The following is a 21277-nucleotide window of genomic DNA, read 5'->3' on the forward strand; positions in this document are numbered from 1 at the left end:
GAGTGCAGCTCTGCGGGTGGAGGTAGGTGCTGGAGGCTCCATTATTCTCTATGTGGAGTGCGGCTCTACGGGTGGAGGTCGGTGCTTGAGGCTCCATTATCTATGTGGAGTGTGGCTCTGCAGGTGGAGGTCGGTGCTGGAGGCTCCATTATTCTCTGTGGAGTGCGGCTCTGCGGGTGGAGGTAGGTGCCGGATGCTCCATTATTCTCTATGTGAAGTGCCGCTCTGTAGGTGGAGGTAGGTGCTGGAGGCTCCATTATTCTCTATGTGGAGTGCGGCTCTGCGGGTGGAGATACGTGCTGGAGGCTCCATTATTCTCTATGTGGAGTGCGGTTCTGCAGGTGGAGGCTCCACACCAGGACTGTAGCAGGTAAAGACCCCAATATCCACAGGTGTCCCTTCTCATTGGGGGGAAACTATCATCTCTAATAATCCTTGGACAGTTCTGACAAACACGGAAAAGTGCCCCTTTATGGAGGTGACAGAAAGTCTGTTTAGTCACTTTAGCTTCATAGTATCAGCTCTAATCCAATGGTGAGAGAGCGATTTACCCTGAAGAGTCACAGATTGTGGCGTTGTTATGTAATGTTATATTTAGGGGTTTTATTGTGTTGTCTCCTTATAAAAATCACAATGGTTTTGTTCCTTTTCTGCTGATAGATACAAACGACCCAACTATGAAAGACGGGAACCAAGGAAACATGTATTACTCTCCTAGTATGGGGCCTCCACACAGTATAATGTTTCCACAGTATTGTCGGGAAACATTCACATAGACCAATGTTTCCCAAACTCCAGTCCTCGCGGCCCCTACTAGTCATGTTTTCAGGATTTCCACAGTGTTGCACAGGAGAGAGAATTCCTGATGCAATGATGATACTTCCACCATCTGTGCAATTCTATGGAAATCCTGAAGACATGACCCGTGGGGGCCACGAGGACTGGAGTTTGGGAAACACTGACATAGACCGCCGGTGGTGGAGTCAGTGACGGTCTCCGGCCAAATATTTCTAGAGCCGTAGTAGAAGATGAAGATGTCATCCTTGTAGGAGGAGGAGCCCTACTGTGTATCCGGGCCGGAACCAAGGGGGCCGTCACCAAGGTTTCTAGGGAGACTGTTTCCGGGGGACACAATTGGGAGATGGACTGCAGAGAATTCTAGAAAGGTTGGGTGAGGAGCTACTATAAAAGATTCTGAGGACGCCAGCACGAGTCAGTCGACAGCAGGAGAGGAGAAGAGAGGAAGCTAGAGAGCGCCAGAGAGCCAGAACCAGAGCAAGGAGAGCAGAACAGCGACGGGAGAGACTGAAGGGAGACTTACCACTAACAGAAGGGAGACGGCACCGAGCCATCCAACGGAGAGACTCCGCCCCGTGGGTGCGGCCCGACCGCTCCTCCCCGTGGCACCTGACGCCCGACTCCACCCCGCGGGTGCGGCCCAACCGCTCCTGTCCGCAGCAGCCGCTGCTCGACTCCGCCCCATGGGTGTTCTCCGACCGCTCCCACCCGTGGTAGCCAACGCCCGACTCCATCTGCGGGTGCGGCCCGTCCGCTCACGGCCGCCGCCCGACTCCAGCCCGCGGGTGCGTCCCGCCCGTGAAAGCCGACGCCCAACTCCACCCCGGGGGTGCGGCCAATCCTCTACCGCCCGTGGCCGATTCCGCTCCACCCCAGCCTGCAGTTGCGGCCTGTCTGCTTCCACATGTGGCCCCCGCAGCTCGGCTCCGACCCGCGGCTGCGGCCTATGCCATCAGGACCCCAGGCAACGCCGGGAGGTGCGACTTTGCCCCCACTTCGCCGGGGCATAGGAGCGACCGAAGTCTCCCCCAAATCCTCATCGGCTGGGCCCAGCGGCTGATATGCCAAAGCATCATTGACCATCGCTCTGCCGGACGTCAGAGAGGATAAGTGAGACGTTGTAGTAACATTCTGGACTCGTAGTCAGCCATACCGCGAACCTATAGTGACCGGTCTTTGCCGGATTAGTCGTGTTTGTGTTACTAGTGTATTCTTGTGTTGATCCCTGTGAGGCTAACTGCTGTTAACTTGTTTGGTTGCGCGAGAGAGCCCCTATAGGCATATATATATATAAGTTAAATCTTAAAGTTCCTCCCGTCTCCCGCCTCGTCACTTCATCCCGCGTACCTGCGATTACTACATTTGGCGTAGTCGGCAGGATGCAGTCTCCGAGCGGAGGCTAGGCTGAACAATCTACCCAGGTTGTCCGGCAGCAATACTATGCTGTGGAACTGGACGGAGCGAATGCATGGGCTATTTAGGATGCATCTGCTAACCCCTGACCTAGAGGCAGAAGTGGCCCTAATGGCGTTGGACGGGGAGGCCCGGGATTCCGTAATGTTGAGGCCCCGGGGAAGCGAAACACCTTCGTCAGGGTGTTACAGATCTTAGAGGAGACCTATGGGGACCCGACTGATGAGGGAGAACTGAGAACCCGGATGTTTAGTCGCATGCGGAAAGAGGGGGAAACAGAGGCGCAATATATGAATATTTTGCAGGAATTGTTTGTAGCCATTGAAAGGAAGGATGGGGTCAGCATGGGGACCGTGGACGTAACATTACGTGACCTTTTAGTGACCGGGCTAAAAGACACCCTGACGAAACAGGCTCTGCGAGAGCGGGTTAGAGTGGACCCGCATCTGACCTTTTCAGAGATAGGAAAGGAGGCACGTGTTCGGGAACATGAGCCAGGGGTGACGGTCCCTGTGGGGATGGCTTGGAGTATCGAAACATCCGTAAGCGCCCTGGGTGAACCCCCCTGGGTACAAGACATGAAGCAAGAGATACAAAGAATTAAATGCGAATTGGCCAAAGCGAAAAAAGACAAACCTCTTCAACAAGGACTTATGGAACACATTATGGATTTTAAATGTGACAGGAAGAGCCAAACGAAAAGAGACCGGATTAATAATCTCCAAAATCTTGTAAGGTCCAATAAATCTAAGCTTAAACTTAGGAGAAGCCACCTTCATAGCAATATTTTTTTCAGATAACCACACCATATCACCAATCTTAAACTGGGGACCAATGGTCCTATGTCGATTGGAAAACCGCTGGGCCTTTTCCTGGGAGAGAGATAACTTATCCACCACTTGGTCCCAGATCTGGTGCATTCTCTCCACCACAGTGTCAACACCTGGGCAGGCAGAAGTCTCCACCTGCCCTGAAGAAAATCGAGGATGAAACCCAAAGTTACAAAAAAAGGTGACATCAAAGTGGCAGAACTAGCTCTATTATTTAAAGCAAATTCAGCCAAGGGCAAAAATGAAACCCAATCATCCTGATCAGTGGAAATAAAACATCTCAAATACGACTCCAAGGTCTGGTTTGTTCTCTCTGTCTGCCCATTGGTCTGAGGGTGAAAAGCAGAGGAGAAGGCCAACTGAATTCCCAGCTTGGAACAGAAAGTCCTCCAAAATCTAGACACAAACTGAACTCCTCTGTCAGATACAATGTTCTCAGGAATCCCGTGCAAGCGAACCACCTGTTGCAAAAACAGGGGCACCAACTCAGAGGCAGATGGCAACTTAGGGAGTGGTACAAGATGAACCATCTTAGAGAACCTATCACAAATCACCCAAATAACAGTCATTCTTTGAGAGACCGGCATATCAGAGATGAAATCCATTGAAATATGGGTCCATGGCCTCCTGGGGACCGGCAAAGGCATCAACAACCCACTAGAGCGAGAACAAGATTTAGACCGGGAGCAAGTCCCACAGGACTGCACAAAATTCCTGACATCATGAGACAAGGTGGGCCACCAAAAAGAGCGACTCACCAGATCTCTAGTACCAAAAATACCTGGATGACCAGCCAATGCAGAGCAATGAACTTCAGACATCACTCTCTTCTTCCACTGGTCAGGAACATACAACTTTCCACTGGGACAACGCTCAGGTTTGTCCTCCTGGAACTCTTGCAGAGCAAGTCTCAAATCGGGCGAGATGGCAGAAAGAACTACCCCTTCGCCTAAGATGGTAGCAGGCTTGGTCACCACAGGAGAATCAGCAAAGAAACTCCTAGAGAGGGCGTCTGCCTTGACATTCTTAGTTCCAGGAAGAAAAGAAACCACAAAATCAAAACGTGTAAAAAACAAGGCCCACCTAGCCTGTCTAGGGTTCAAGCGTTTAGCCGACTCTAGGTAAATCAAATTCTTGTGGTCAGTGAGGACCACAACTTGATGTTTAGCTCCCTCCAACCAATGTCTCCACTCCTCAAATGCCCATTTCATGGCCAACAGTTCCCGATTCCCCACATCATAGTTACGTTCAGATGGAGAGAACTTTCGGGAAAAGAAAGCACAGGGATTCATTTTAGATGTTACAGGATCCTTTTGGGACAAAACAGCTCCTGCACCAATCTCAGAAGCATCCACCTCTACCTGGAACGGGAGTGAGACATCCGGTTGCCGCAAAACCGGGGCGGAGGTAAATCTTCGCTTCAGCTCCTGAAAGGAAGCAACAGCCTCCGGAGACCAATTCAACACATCAGCACCCTTCTTAGTCAGATCAGTCAATGGCTTGGCAATACTACTTGAGCACCATGAACTCAAAATGTCCCTCCGGAGTATTAAACGCCGTCTTCCATTCATCCCCCTGCTTAATGTGGATAAGATTATACGCCCCCCTGAGGTCAAGCTTGGTAAACCAGCAAGCACCTTTAACTCTAGAGAATAGATCCGAAATCAGGGGTAACGGATACTGATATATAGTAATAGTAATTTTATTGAGGGCACGATAATCAATACAAGGCCTTAAAGAACCATCCTTTTTGGCCACAAAAAAAAAACCGGCACCTAAGGGTGAAGAGGATGGTCTAATATGACCCTTCTCCAATGCCTCCTTAATATAGGACCGCATAGCCTCGTGCTCGGGTACAGATAAATTGAAGAGCCGACCCTTGGGAAATTTACACCCCGGGCTTAGTTCAATTGCACAGTCATAACTCCTATGAGGAGGCAAGGACGCAGACTCATTCTCACTAAATACATCATAAAAGTCCGCCAAATAGTCAGGAACATCATGCGACTGAGGAGAGGTGGAAAAAACCGGAGCCTCACTAAAGGCACACCGACAACCCCAACTCACCACAGACACAGACTTCCAATCCAAAACTGGATTATGAATTTGCAACCAGGGAAACCCCAGAACAACGGCATCATGCAGACCATGCAACACCAAAAATCTACAATTTTCTTGATGGTCTGGGGCGACCCGCATGACCACCTAGCTCCAAAACTGAGGTTTATTTTTAGCCAAAGGAGTAGCATCAATCCCCCTCAAAGGGATAGGCGTCTGCAGAGGTGTCATCGGAAATCCACAACGTTTAGCAAAATCCAAGTCCATTAGGTTTAGCGCTGCTCCCGAATCCACAAAAGCCTTGGCGGAAAATGTGGACAGGGAGCAGATCAGCGTAATTGCCAGAAGAAACTTAGGTTGAACACCACCAACAGAAAACGTGTGTGTAAAGCGTTTCTCTCGTTTAGGACAAACAGAAATAATATGCGAGGCATCTCCACAGAAAAAACACAGCTTATTACGCCTGCTGAACTCCTGACATTGCGCCTTAGACAAAACTCTATCACATTGCATAGGTTCAGACGTCAGTTCAACCGGTGGCAACACCTCTCGTGCAATCCTGCGTTCACGTAAGCGCTGATCAACCTGAATGGCTAATGACATAGAATCGTCCAGACCAGAGGGAACAGGAAATCCCACCATAGTATCTTTTACGGCTTCTGACAAACCCTTCCGAAAGAGAGCAGCCAAGGCATTATCATTCCAGGTAGTAAGGACCGCCCACTTTTGGAACTTTTGACAGTACAACTCTGCAGAATCTCGACCCTGGTTTAATGCCAACAGGGTCTTTTCAGCCTGATCAATAGCATTAGGTTCGTCATACAACAACCCCAAAGCTTGAAAGAATGCGTTCACATTAGTCAGAATAGGATCATCTGGTTTCAAAGAAAACGCCCAATCCTGGGGATCGCCATGCAGCAAAGAGATGACAATTTTAACCTGCTGCGTGGAGCTCCCTGACTAGTTAGGCTTCAAGGCAAAAAATAATTTACAATTATTTTTGAAACTCAAAAATTTAGATCGATCCCCAAAAAATACATCAGGTGTAGGGATCTTTGGTTCAACAGCATGCGAACGAGCAAGGTAGGCGGAAATTCCCCGCACTTCCGCAGCGAGCTGCTCCACACGATCAGACAATTGCTTTATCTCCATTGAGAGAAAAAAAAATTCCCCCTACGGCCTCAGAGATATAGAGGAAAGAATATACACACACTTTTTTTTTTTTTTAAACACAATTCTTTCCTGCTATTGAGTACCCTAGGATCTCCCTTATGGCGGGTGATTCTGTTATGATTGAGTCACCGTAGGAGGCAAAAACAAAAATGCTAGCTAAGTCCAGAAAACCAGAGAGGTTGGCAGCTATCGGATTGCAGACCCCTGATCCTATCACAGCAACTAACAGTAGCCGTGGGGGGTTTCTACGATGCCCTAGACCCCTCTATCACAGCCGGAGAATTAAATAGGCCTAAAGAAAGAATGGGGAAATCTAAACTGCCCCAGAGCAGACCCCAAAGCAATAGGCAGCCCCCAACATATAATGACGGTGAAGCAAGATGAAAACACTAACACAGACAGAAAGATAGACTGAGCAAAGTCGGGGCCCAAAACTACCTAGATAGGAAAGGACAGGAAGGCTGCTGTCTGCAATCCGTGAAAAACCCTATGAAAATAAGAGCCAACAGACTGACAGTGAAAAAGGCCCTGAAGGCGCTAGGCGTCAAAAAAGCTATGTCAGTACTCAGGAATATTCTGAAGACAGAGCAACCGGCAAAAGGAGATTCAGCTCATCCCAGCAGGGAATGGAAGAATCCAGAAAAGCAAGGAAAACAAACACAAAACATAAATACAAACAGGCAAAGCAGAAACTTAGCTTTAGGGAAGCAGGAATCAGACTGGAGTCCTAGAAGTCCACAGAGAAATCACCCGCAGGGCAGGAGGGCGTCGGCAGCCTTATATCCAGTCAGTGACTCCACTCAGCCAGTCATCCTCATTAGACTCAGGTGCCTGATAATCAGGCTCATTACCTTCCTTTACCAGAATAGGGAGTTCCCCAGACCTCAGTGAAGAAGGGGAAAATGAACTCACAACACACCGCGATCCAAGGGTCGCCTACTTCCGAGACGGTAAAAGATGTATGAGCCTTCCTGGGGCTGGCCGGATATTACCGTTGCTTCGTAAAGAACTTTGCCCGAAGGGCTCGAGTCCAGCAAGACCTGCTGAAAGGGGCCCCTGCCGGAGCGAATGAATGGAAGATTCAGTGGCGCGAACCGCAAGAAGAGGCCTTCCAAGATCTCAAAGCCGCCCTTTCGGACGCCCCGGTGTTAGCGTTTGCGTATTTCTCACAGCCGTTCATACTGCACACTGACGGGAGCCTACACGGGCTAGGAGCTGTATTGTCCCAAGTCCAAGACGGCCGGGAAAGAGTGATCGCTTACGGCAGTCGAGCACTCCACGACTCCGAACGTAATCCCGACAATTACAGCTCCTTTAAGCTCGAACTCCTTGCAGTAGTGTGGGCTATGACGGAGCGGTTCGCAGACTACCTGGCGGGCTCCGAGGTGGTGGTACGAACTTACAGTAACCCACTGACCCACCTCGAAAATGCCAAACTAGGGGCTCTGGAGCAACGACGGGTGGCCCGGATGGCAAAATTAAAGTACAAAGTCATCTATAAAAGGGAAGCGGAGAATGTGCATGCCGACGCCCTCTCCAGGATCCGGCGTACAACCACAGGGCAAAGTCGAGATGACGAACTGGAAGGAGAGGAAACGCTGTTTGCTCTGGCCCCCCGCCAGACTCACGGCCACCACGTGAGAACAATCCCATATGGAGCCCCCAAGAGGCATGCTAGAACAACCCCGTGATAAGTGTATCCAGCAACAGCAGGAAGATGGAGAAATTCGACCCCTATATCAATGGGTGGCCACCGACAAAATACCTAACGACTCCCAGAGGCAGACATTGACTCAGGACACGTTGTTAATGCTGCGCCAATGGGAGAAATTAGTGATCAGAAAGGGACTATTGTACCGCAAGGCAGTATCGCGGATGACATCAGCAACAGCTTGGCAGGTAGTCGTGCTGGGAGCCCAACTTGGTGAACTAGTTCGAGAGGCCCATGAAAAAGGGGCTCATTTCGGGGCTCAAGACTTTTCAGTGGTTACAGCAAATGGCGTACCATCCTCGCTTACAAACTGCAGTGGAAGAGGCTTGCCGGTCGTGCAGCCTATGCGAGCTAGCTAAACCACCCGCACAGAGGGCCCCAGTACAAACAATAGTAACATCAGCACCCCTCGAACTCTTGATGATTGACTATTTGACCATTGGCCCCGCGCACCAGGGGTATGAACATAGTCTCGTCATAGTGGACCATTTCACCAAATTCTCCGTGGTAACCCCTACCGAGATCAAACTGCAGAGTCGGCCGCCTACGCAATTTGCAAAAACTTTATCCAAGTATACGGCTGCCCCCAACGAATACATTCAGATCAGGGGGCGTGTTTCCTGGGAAAGGTCATGGAAGAGCTACACCGTCTATATGGTATCGATAAGTCCCGGACCACTCCGTACCACCCGCAGGGGAATGGGGTCTGCGAACGATTTAATCGAATGCTAATTCAAATGTTACACACTTTGGAGAGCGACCAGAAGGCCCGCTGGCCTGAGTACATCCCTGAACTGGTGTGGGTATATAACAGCCGGGTACGCCGAGTCACCGGTTACACCCCTTACTCGCTGCTATTTGGTCGGGAATGCAAGGGGATCACGGAGGTGGAATTAAATCCAGAAGAGCAACAACCGTGGACAAGGGTCTCGTCGTGGGTCCGGAACCAAGGGCATCGGCTACAAACCAAGCACCAAATCGTCAACACAAAACTCCAGGACCTGGAACATCCAGGGGGGACTCTGCCTCAACCCATCGACCTCCGGGCCGGGGATCGGGTACTCGTACGAGATCAGCGCCCTCAGAGCAAGCTGGAACCCCGCTGGGAAGAGAGTCCATATCGAGTGTTGCGTCGTTTAAGCCCCGACGGGCCAGTGTACGAAATACAACCTGAGAAAGATGGGGATCTCCCTACCCGTACCGTGCGCTGTAATATGTTATGGCCCTGTACTTCCACCGACCCCTCACGACCCGAGACCACGCCTCAGGTCTCAGAACATCTGCCATCAGTATGGGATGAGGAAGACGAGGAAGACCTCCTAGCAGTACAAACAGACACTTCAAAAAATAATATCCAAGCGGACCCATTCGACCCACCAGGCCCGACTGACCCGCCGCCTTCCACCACCCCAGAAGACTCCATCACAGTCGAACCAAGACGCTTCAAGCGGTCAACAGCTGGCGAACCCCCCCGAACGCTACGAACAGGATCAGTTCGTATGGCAAAGGTAACTTTCGTCTCAAGACACCGACTCAGGCCTCCCCAAGCCCTCGCCCGAGGACTGGTGAGCATACAGGATGGGGGAGTGTAGGAGGAGCAGTCCCCGCTGTGTATCCGGGCTGGAACTGAGGGGGCCGTCACCAAGGTTCTTAGGGAGACTGTTTCCAGGGGACATAATTGGGGGACGGACCGCAGAGACTTCTAGAAAAGTTGGGGGGAGGAGCTAATATAAAAGGGGGTGAGGATGCTAACAGTAGTCAGTCGACGCAGCAGGAGAGAAGAGAGGAAGCTAGAGGGCGCCAGAGAGCGAGCCAGAACAAGAGCAAGGAGAGCAGAACAGCGACGGGAGAGACTGAAGGGAAACTCACCGCTAACAGAAGGGAGACGGCTCCGAACCGTCCAACGGAGAGACACCACCCGGCTCCGCCCCATGGGTGCGGCCCGACCACTCCTGCCCTCGGCAGCCGACGCCCGACCACCCCGCGGGTTTGGCCCATCTGCTGCCTCCCGCAGCCGACGCCGCTCCACTACAGCCCGCAGTTGCGGCCTGTCTGCTGCCACCTGCGGCCCCCGTAGCTCGGTTCCGGCTGCAGCCTACGCTGTCCCACCTCCGCCGGGTGGTGCGACGCAGAGGAACTCTTCAGGAGCCTGCTGTGCCACTTTTCCGAGGCGTAGGAACGCCCAAAGTCTCCGCCAAATCCTCGTCGGCTGGGCCCAGCGGCTGATACGCCGAAGCATCATCAACCATCGCTCTGCCGGACGTCAGAGAGGATAAGTGACACGTGGTAGTTAACATTCTGGACCCGTTGTCGGCCATACCGCGGCCCTTTAGTGACCGGTCTTTGCCGGGTTAGTCGTGTTTGTGTTACTAGTGTATTCTTGTGTTGATCCCTGTGAGAATAACTGCTGTTAACTTGTTTGGTTGCGCGAGGTAGCCCCTATAGGCATATATATATGTTACATCTTAAAGTTCCTCCCGTCTCCCGCCTCGTCACTGCATCCCGCGTACCTGCAATTACTACATTCTCATCATGAAGTAGTTATTTCTCCAGTCACGTGTAATGAATATCTCCTGCAGTATTGCTAATGCCGATTCCAGTGTCGGTAAATGAGACGAGAATTAGTGTTATGGGAGATGAGTCTATGAGGAACGTATTCAGCTGCCGACTCCGAGGGAGAAACTGCTTGTTGTCTCTAGCCTAAAATATATAGGTTTTATTAGTCGGTGTAGAAAACTAAATACTGTAAAATAATAAATCTCATATATTTCCCTTATTATCTCCAGTAATTGTATTATTACACAGGAATTTTATGATGTTACATTGGCTCATCTTCTCATTCAGGTCTCTACAATATCGGATCCTGTAAAATAATGCGTACTCTTGTAAAATACTTAGGACTAGTTACCAGATAAAAATGTAGTGGTTTATTTGAATTCTTCCATCAAAGAAAAGATTATTACAGAAAAACATAAAAATAGGTGCATGATTATAAAGAGTTTGTCCATTAGTTCATAGCATGTATTCTTCTTTCTCTGGGATCTCACATGGCAAATGGCGTCTGTCTCTCTTAGGCTTCTTACATAGTAAAGTTACATATCAGCTGTCTGTCCATTCAATGCTATGTCCTTGCAGAGATGACATCCTCGCGTCTGTGTCTCATGATGGGGAGGGAGCAAGAACCACCTCTAGAGTTAGCCATGAATTATATACGTCTATTAATCCCTTCACCCCCAAGGGTGGTTTGCACGTTCATGACCGGGCCAATTTTTACAATTCTGACCACTGTACCTTTATGAGGTCATAACTCTGGAACGCTTCCATGGATCCCGGTGATTCTGACATTGTTTTCTCGTGACATATTGTACTTCATGTTAGTGGTAAAATTTCATTCAAATAACTTGCATTTATTTGTGAGAAAAACGGAAATTTGGCAAAAATTTTGAAAATTTCACAATTTTCCAACTTTGAATTTTTATGCCCTTAAATCACAGAGATATGGCACCCAAAAAACTTGATAACTAACATTTCCCACATGTTTACTTTACATCAGCACAATTTTGGAACCAAAATTTTTTTTTGTTAGGAAGTTATAAGGGTTAAAAGTTGACCAGCGATTTCTCATTTTTACAACACCATTTTATTTTTACGGACCACATCACATTTGAAGCCACTTTGAGGGGTCTGTATGATAGAAAATACCCAAAAGTGACACCATTCTTAAAAACTGCACCCCTTAAGGTGCTCAAAACCACATTCAAGAAGTTTGTTAACCCTTTAGGTGAGTCATAGGAATTTTTTTTGAATATTTAAAAAAAAATGAACATCTAGCTTTTTTTCACAAAAAAAATACTTCAGGTTCAATTTTTTTTATTTTACCAAGGGTAACAGGAGAAATTGGACTGCAAAAGTTATTGTGCAATTTGTCCTGAGTACGCTGATACCTGATATGTGGGGGGGAACGACTGTTTCGGCGCATGGCAGAGCTCAGAATGGAAGGAGCGCCGTTTGACTTTTTCAATGCAAAATTGTCTTGAATTCAGATCGGACGCCATGTCACGTTTGGAGAGTCCCTGATGTACCTAAACAGTGGAAACCCCCTACAAGTGACCCAATTTTGGAAACTAGACCCCCCAAGGAACTTATCTAGATATGTGGTGAGAACTTTGAACCCACAAGGGCTTTACAGAAGTTTATAACGTACAGCGGTACAATTAAAAAATCATATTTTTTCCACAAAAATGATCTTTTCACCCCAATTTTTATTTTCCCAAGGGTAACAGGACCCTAAAAGTTATTGTGCAATTTGTCCTGAGTACGCTGATACCCCACATGTGGGGGTAAACCACTATTTGGGCGCATTTTCGGGCACGTGACATTTTTTGATCGCTTTTTATTCCGATTTTTGGGACGCAGAATGAACAAAAACCAGCGTTTCATGAATTTCTTTTGGGGGAGTGCGTTTACACCGTTCCGCGTGCGGTAAAATTGATAAAGCGGTTTTATTCTTCGGGTCAGTACGGTTACAGCGATACCTCGATTTAGGTCGTTTTTTTATGTTTTGTCGGTTTTATGCAATGAAAACTTTTATATAAAAAATAATTATTTTTGCATCGCTTTATTCTGCGAGCTATAACTTTTTTATTTTTTCGCTGATGATGCTGTGTGGCAGCTCGTTTTTTGCGGGACAAGATCACGTTTTCAGCGGTGCCATGGATATTTATATGCGTTTTTTTGATCGCGCGTTATTACACTTTTTGTTTGGCGGTATGATAATAAATCATTATTCTTTGCTTCGTTTTTTATTTTTATTTTTTAAGGGGTTCACTAAAGGGGTTAACTAATGGGACAGTTTTATAGGGCGGGTCGTTACGGACGCGGTGATACCTAATATGTGTACTTTTATTGGTTTTTTTTTTTTTATTTTCAAAAAATGGATTTATTTGGGGGAATATTTTTTTTTTTTTTGTAATTTATTTGGCGATTTTTTTAAAAATTATTTTAGCACTTTTTTTTTATTTATTTTTTTTTTACTTTATTAAATAGTCCCAGGAGGGACATCACTGTTCTGTGACAGATCGCTGATCTGTCACATCACAGATCACTGTGACAGATCAGCGATCTGTCACAGGCAGTGCACAAGGCTTCCTCATGCCTGCGCTTTGCAGGCACTGAGGAAGCCAGCTTCCTGCAGGCCCCCGAAGGCCCCCGTCGCCATCTTGGATTCGGGGGCCTGCAGGAAAGGAGCCCCCGGCAGCAGCGCTGCACATTGCGCTGCCGTGGGGAGCTCAGGGAAGCACGGAGGGAGCCCCCTCCCTGCCGATGCTTCCCTTTAACCCCCGGTACACCGCGATCATGTTTGATCGCGGTGTGCAAGGGGTTAACGTGTCGGGGGCGGTCCGTGACCGCCCCTGACACATTGTGCCGGGTGTCAGCTGTGATAATCAGCTGACACCCGGCCGCGATCAGCGGCGCTCACCACGTGGGCGCCGCTGATCGCGGTAGACGTACTATCCCGTCCATGGGCATAGGGGCCCGGGTCCCATGGACAGGATAGTACGTCTGATGTCAGGAAGGGGTTAAAGCACGTGATCTCTATATATGGAGTTGACATTTAACATGAGCTAAACTTCCAAGAATAACCTATGTAGTGTCAGCTAAAGCAATGTACAGAACTGAGTGTAATAAGAAATTAACAACCAAATTATTAATATTTAACAGATCCTCTCAGTGAAGATCTTCTATATAACAGAATTTTCCTGATTTACCGATCAAGAATGGATATGGACAGAGACAAGATGGTGGAGAGGATATTACACCTCACCATAGAGATCCTCTTCCGGCTTACTGGAGAGGTGAGAGATTCTGATGACGTCACATTACATCACTCTTATCTATGGGAATAACAGATGGACAGAACTGGAGAGCTGAGGACTCTGGAAATGTCTGTAGTGAGATTTATTAATGTGTCTCTCCATAACCAGGATTACACAGTAGTGAAGAAGACCTCTAGTGATCGCTGTCAGGACCCTGTGTCTGAGGGATGGGGAAGACCCCTGAGCCCAATCACGGGGCCTCCGCCTCACCCCCTGATACATAAGGACATCAATGACCAGAAGATCCTAGAACTCACCTACAAGATGATTGAGCTGCTGACTGGAGAGGTGACACTGCTGGGAATGCTGGGACATTATACAGTAACGCTATGAAGGTATCAGGGGGATGACGGTATCATTGTATGTGTCAGGTTCCTATAAGGAGTCAGGATGTCACCGTCTATTTCTCCATGGAGGAGTGGGATTATTTAAAAGGACACAAAGAATTGTACAATGATGTCATGATGGAGGTTCCCCAGCCCCTCACATCACCAGGTAATAGACAGGACTAAATACACACGGCCTATAATTATCTGTATGAAAAGAATGAATTCAGTCCCTATATGTGTTTCCTCCAGATCTATCCAGTAAGAGGACAACACCAGAGAGATGTCCCCGTCCTCTTCTTCCACGGGACTGTAAACAAGAAGATCCCAATGTTCCTCAGGATCATCAGGTAGGTGGAGAGAAGGTGTCATGAGATCTCCCCTATGATGTGTAGACGGCGGTGAAGGTCTTGTGCTCAGTCTTGTTTTATCCACCAGTATTATATGTTTTATACTTGTGTAATGAGAACGGTGGAGATGGCAGGATTAGAGCTGATCATAGATGTGACTTCTCCATCTGTCGGTGACTATTACAATATTTGTTTCAGGGTGAAGAACTGACCCATATTAATACTACAGAGAAATATGTGAGGGGTGATGAGCGGTGTAAAGAGGAGATTCCTACATATGACTACCCAGGTGAGTAGTAACCACTAAATGTAGAGAAATCACAGATTCTTCTCAGTCACCAGCTGTGGCGGCATTATCGGTGGTGTAGTCCAGCTGTATTGCAATCGTGTGATCACCATTTTGCCTCCACCACAAAATTCTCGTCCACCCAAAACTGTTCACATGACCTCAGGTATTGAATGTCCTTTTCTATAGAACTTACAACCTGGAGGATCCACCTACCCCCTGGGATTAGAAGATGCTGATCGTTACCTTCCCAGATCTGTAAACAACAAAGCCAAATGATGGAATACGTAGAATGTGCTGACAAGTTAGAAAATCACTTGAATAAAAATATTATGATGGGCAAGAGGAAGAGGTAGCCTGATATAGGGCATGAGTGCTGTGACTTCTGGGTCAGGTCCTCCAGGACCATAGAGATGGCGTGGCTGCAGTCAGGGCAGAGAGGAGAGCGCATGCGCGCTTAGCAACACAGTGCGGCCATAAGATCAAGTGCGGTATCCCTGCAGCGGCCGCGGCACCGGAAGTGGTGACGTCGGGCGCGGAGTCCCGGCCCTCGGTGAGAGCGGCATGACAGATATCTTATTGGATGAATCTACCTCCTCCCCCTTCTCTGCTGCTGAATGTGCTCATATGGTCCCTACAAGACCAGGTCCAGTCTTTCTGGCCAAACGTCACTTTTATGATCACTAACATTAAATGTGCAGTGAGGTAAAGTGTGAATTTCTGGACAATAACAGCAAAGTTTCCCTTTATCCTGACTTTTCAATTTCTTTAAAACAAAATAACTTCAAGAAAGGTTGTGGTAAACTACATAAAAACCATTACACCTGTGCCATGATATATCTCTAAGGCTAGTTTCACACTAGCATTTCCTGGCGCAGCGCAGGGCCGCCGCTAAGCTCCGCCCCGGCCGCGACCCCTCCAGTCAGCTCCTCCTATGTTTACATGACGCTGCATGCAATCAGCGTACCCTATATTTAGCGTTGGGTGCGTTGGTACACTTTTGCCGGCGCATCCTCCCTTTTGGCGCTGCGCCGACGTGCGCCAAACGCACTGTGTTGCATTTTTGTGTGTTCGGCGCAGCGCCAAAAGGGCGAATGCGCAAGCAAAAGTGTACCAGCGCATGACCAGCGTACCCAACGCTAAATATAGGGTATGCTGATCGCATGCAGCGTCATGCGATCATAGGAGGAGCTGACCAGAAGGGGCGCAGCCGGGGGCAGAGCTTAGCGTCGGCCCTGCGCTATGCCCGGTAACGCTAGTGTGAAACTAGCCCAAGCTGTGCGTAGCTGATGGCTGAAATATACAGTTATTCACGCCTGCAGGAGATGTGTTGGCATGGCTCGAGCCCTGGTTTCATGGATTCACTCCACGTCATAAATTCCATTATGTTTTCAATCATAAAGAATTCAGATTACTGCAAAATCTCTCCTGAAATGGGAGCGCTAATACTTTCTCTATTCCTCTGGTCAGGACTCAGAGTAGCTCCAAGGGTCCACCATAAATGAGTGCAACTCTGATATAGTGTTGGAGCTGTCCCCAAAACATACGTTGTTGTTGGGAATGTAACATTTTTTTATTTTTTTTTTTTTTTTACATGTTCATCTATAGTTTGTGGTGGGATTGGTCTGCCTCACTTATCTGGGTCTGTAACTCTATGGTAGTCTTTTAAAAAAAAAAGTCTCGGTGGCTCAGTGGTTCGCATTGCAGCGCTGGGGTCCTGGGTTCGAATCCCACCAAGGACAACATCTGCAAGGAGGTTGTATGTTCTCCCCGTGTTTGCGTGGGTTTCCTCCAGGTACTCCGGTTTCCTCCCACACTCCAAAGACATACTGATAGGGAATTTAGATTGTGAGCCCCATCAGGGACAGTGATGATAATGCGTGAAAACTGTAAAGCGCTGCAGAATATGTTAGCGCTATATAAAAAAAATAAAGATTATTTTTAAGTCTCCATTACATCTTCCAAATGCTCAAGATCTATATTTATGACACCTCAGCTCTGCACTATTATAAATAGTTCTCTTTAAAAGTCTAAATCTAGTTACTGTTTTGCCCATCACCCTTTAACCTCTTTAACCCCTATTCATGGATCTGGACTTACACACAGACCCCTAGGTTGGGCCACGTTGATACTTGCCTTACTGCACTATGAGAAGGCCAGAAGAACAGTCAGGTAGTCTGGTCACAACCGGGAAGGAAGAGGAAATACAAAATCAGAAGACACAAAAGTTGTCAGTAACCGGGGTCACAACAGGAAACAAATACACAAGCCAAGAGCTGAGCACAGAGGACTGAACCAGAGGAGACCAAGGCTGTATCTGGCAGCTTCAGGCTATATGCGTTGAGGTTTAGTAGGGTGTGGTGCTGTCCAATTGGCTGAGGCAGGGAGCAGATTACTCCAGCTGGACAACACACAAACCCATTCTGCCAGACTGGATGGTACCACAGGTTGCAGGCACCTTAATTTTAGTGGCTGGACAGAGTCTGGGCCGCCCCAAAGCTTCTGGTTCCGATGTTTCCTCCATTCCCAGCACCGCCTGCAGGATGAATAAGGCGGCGCGTGGTGACAGAAGCAGACGTCATTGGAGCAGATCCCAGAGGAGATGTGACACGTCATTTGTAGATGCACTAATATGACAAAATGGCAGAAAACCAGAGCAGTAGAAATCCACACACAAAGCGATGGGGTTTGGGCACAGTACAAGGCTCAGAAGCGAGGGGGAGATTTGACATTGGGAGAGTGGATTTTGCTGAATTGGTTTATGGAAGCCATGTCTTTTTTAACCCCTTTCTGACATTAAATGTAATAATCCGTCCCTGTGCCCCGGGCTTATTTGACCAGGGACAGATTATTACGTGATTGTGATCGCCTGTGCACCCCCCCCTCCACCGAGTGTCAGCTGATTCTGACAGCTAACCCCCGGCACTAAGTGCCAGGAGCTGTCTCAGACTGCTACCAGAATTTTAACCTGCGAAATGCTGCGGCCGAACGCGATTGCAGCATTCTGAGAGCCAGCAGAGGGCTGACAGCCCCTCTGCCTTTGTATCGGAGACCTTACAGCGTGACGCGGGGTCCCGATCGTTGCCATGTTGACCTGATGTCATGATGACATTCGAGTCACCAGACCTAGGAAACTTGCTGATCCTGCCCAGTGCAAGATGAGCAAGTTTGTCTGTCAGTGCAGAGCTGACAGTTTCTACACCATGCTGTAGAATGCCCCACTCCCTTCTTGCATCCACGTTTGGCATTTCTGTAGTGACAAGAGCCCGCCTAATTTACGGGTGCATGCCTCCAGAAGAAAGGGTTGGGCATAATGTACTGGTGACTGTAGTGTACTGGTCACTACAACGGCAGTTTGCAATTTTCACTCTGCATCATTCATTACTGATTGTTTCTGGAAAATAGCCATGGAGTCAAAATCGTCACTACACCTGTAGATAAATTCCCAATGGGTGTATTTTTCCAAATAGGGTCACTTGAGGGGGGTTTCTGCTCTTCTGGAGTTCTGGAGTCCGCTAACTGTTCTACGAAAATCTGCGCTCTGGGAGGCAAATAGTGCTCCGTTCCTCCCGCCACGTACAGTAGAAATTGTGGTACAAAGTTTGGTGCCATTTTTACCCACTTCTTGTGTGAAAATGTAAAATCTTTGGCTAAAACAAAATTTTGGTGGTAAAAATGTAGTTATTTTATCTTCACTGGTCAATGGTATAAAATTCTGTACATTGTGTCAATATGATCCCTGCACCCCTAGGTGAATTAATTCAGAGGTGTAGTTTGTAAAATGGGGTCACTTATGGGGGATTCTGCTGTTCATGGGCCTTGACACCTTGCAAACCATAACAGTAAAATCTGGCGCTCCGAGCCTTCTGAGCTTTGCACTGTGCCTGAAAAATATTTCCCGATTACATGTAGGGTATTGGCGCACCCAGGAAAAAATGGACCTCAGTTAGTTCTGAAAAAAAAATTCCTATTAGTGCTGAGAAAAATTAAAAACTTGGGGATAAAACATTTTAGTGGTAAAAATGTAATTTATTCTTTCTTCACCGCTCAGTGGTATAAAACTCTGTGAGGCACATGTGGTGTTAATATGATCCCTGCACCCCTAGATGAATTCATTGGGGAGTGTAGTTCTTTAAATGAGGTCACATATAGGGGTATATGTTGTCCTGGCACCTCAGGGGCTCTGCCAATGTGACATGGCACCCTCAAACCATTTCAGTAAAATCTGAACTCCAATATGGTGCTTCTTCCCTTCCGAGCTTTGCACTGTGACTCAAAAGTAGTATTCTCCTACATATGGGGTATCGGTGGATTCAGGAGATATTGCACAACAAATTTTATTGTGCAATTTCTCCTGTTACGCTTATGAAAATTCAAAATTTGGGGCTAAAATAACCTTTTTGTGAGGAAAATGTGATTTTATTATTTTCCCGGCTTAACGTTATAAATTTCTGCGAAGTACCTGGGTGCTGAAGGTGCCCTCCATGCATCTAAGTACTTTCCTTGAGGGGTCTATTTTCCAAAATGGGGTCACTTGTGAGAGGGGGGTTCTACTGTTTAAGTACATCAGGGACTCTCCAAATGGGACATGACATCTGCTAATGATTCCAGGAAATTTTACATTCAAAAAGTCAAATGACGCTTATTCCCTTCCGAGCCCTGCCGTGTGCCCAAACAGTAGCCCAAATTTTGGCTCCAAAACTGCACTGTTGTAGACATGTGGGAAATGTTACTTATTAAGTATTTTGTGTGTCATATTGTAAGAGGAAAGACAAGAACGGATATACCTTTCTCGCACCGGTTCCGGAACTACCAGGGCTGTCACCAATGCTGCAGAGGGGAAGTTTCCCAGACAAGGACCGACCCTTGCATGTTGCTGCGGTTGGCGGGTCCGGGTTAAAAAGGGGCAGAGTCGAGGCGGGAAAACTAAGCGGGCATTCGGGTGCAGTGTTGGCTGTGAATGCAGAACATCCATTGGGCGCTGGGTAACTTGATAGATCCCTTGTGTATCTGTCCACCGTAGGTGGACGACAGAATGCCAGATACCCGCCACCCTCCGTATCGGGAGGTGATTCACAGTTGAAACCAGAGATTGCAACGGGTGTGCTGTGCAGAGAGAAGCAGGTGACTAGGTCAGAGCCTCGTATCCCGATACCTGTATACACTGTGGAGCGAAGCCTCGTTCCGGCGGTCTCTCTTACCAGACTGAACACAGTGTTTGGCGTTCTTGAGTGCAGGAATCCTTCACACCCTGCAAAGACTCATCACCCACTTCGTTGATTGGAACCCCGTCCTTCACACACACCTCTGAGACGTAACGTGATGCTGTTGTCGGTGCTGCCATTGGAGAACCGAGATGTTGCAATCAAGAAGACTACAGACTGATAAGGTTTTTTTTGCCTTTTCCTCCTAATGAACTTTCATACATCCCTGCCTTTCCCACGTCCTACTCCCAGTTCTGCCCATCTCCCTAACACAATCCCCGTTACCTGCCACTCCCAGCGCGGAGTATACTTGTTGTTAATAAACCTGTTAACTCTTGATCTGCCTCCTGTCCGTGACGACATCCCACGATCCTGCAATTTCTAGAATATCTCTGTGATTTAAGGGCATGAAAACTCAAAGTTGGAAAATTGTGAAATTTTTCACCAAATTTCCATTTTTTTCACAAATAAACGCAAGTCATATCATGAGAAAACATTGTCAGAATCACCGGGATCCATGGACGTGTTACAGTGGTCCGGTCTTTAACATGCAAACCACCCTCGGGGTAAAGGGGTTAAAGAGACTTTGAGCCACTAATAATGTGGAAAACTGTATTTTTCCACTGACAAATGATGGAGTGGTGACTTGTTTTTTTTGCAAATAAACTATAGGAACAGAAAGCACAATAGGGTCTTACCCGAGTTATAATTAAACAAATAAATGAAAATTCACTCACCCTTTCCAGGAGGAGTTCAGGCATGTAAGATCCATAGTCAGCTTGCTGCACGTCCAAAGGTCAGCTCCGTGACCGCCAGAACTTCAGATTTTTATGGAATAAATTCATGGACTTCAGTGCGCTGCTTGACAAATTCACGAACCCAGGTTATGAGAAAAGATTAACTGTTTTATTTCCTGTGGGAAATAAAACAGTTAATCTTTTCTCATAACCTGGGTTCGTGAATTTGTCAAGCAGCGCACTGAAGTCCATGAATTTATTCCATAAAAATCTGACTTGTTTTTTTTGTAAGATGAGTAGAAGTTTTTATTGGTAACGTTTTCGCCTACATAATATTGTTTGATGGCTTTTTATTCCATGTTTGAGAGGCAAAATGAACTAACAGTTGAACACCACGCTCCACTAGTTCATGCTATAAACTTTTCTATTCTACTGTCAACTGTCATTGTCTTGTTGAATGATTCTATATTATTACTTAACTTGCCATTTTTACTGACAGTTTAAGTAAAAATCTA

The 21277-nt window shown here is 47.5% G+C and overlaps 1 protein-coding gene across 1 annotated transcript in view; it reads left to right on the top strand.

Moving 5' to 3' along the window:
* The window catches only part of LOC141072977 (uncharacterized), a 244580-nt gene that overhangs the window by 78429 nt on the left and 144874 nt on the right, over positions 1-21277 (top strand). Inside the window, 4 exon segments of the mRNA XM_073560243.1 lie at positions 13968-14147; positions 14231-14354; positions 14438-14535; positions 14734-14824. Coding sequence (XP_073416344.1) covers positions 13968-14147; positions 14231-14354; positions 14438-14535; positions 14734-14824 — 493 coding nt within the window.

This window comes from Dendrobates tinctorius, unplaced genomic scaffold, assembly GCF_039654945.1.
Source record: "Dendrobates tinctorius isolate UK_male_01 unplaced genomic scaffold, ASM3965494v1 ptg000294l, whole genome shotgun sequence".
Taxonomy (NCBI): domain Eukaryota; kingdom Metazoa; phylum Chordata; class Amphibia; order Anura; family Dendrobatidae; genus Dendrobates; species Dendrobates tinctorius.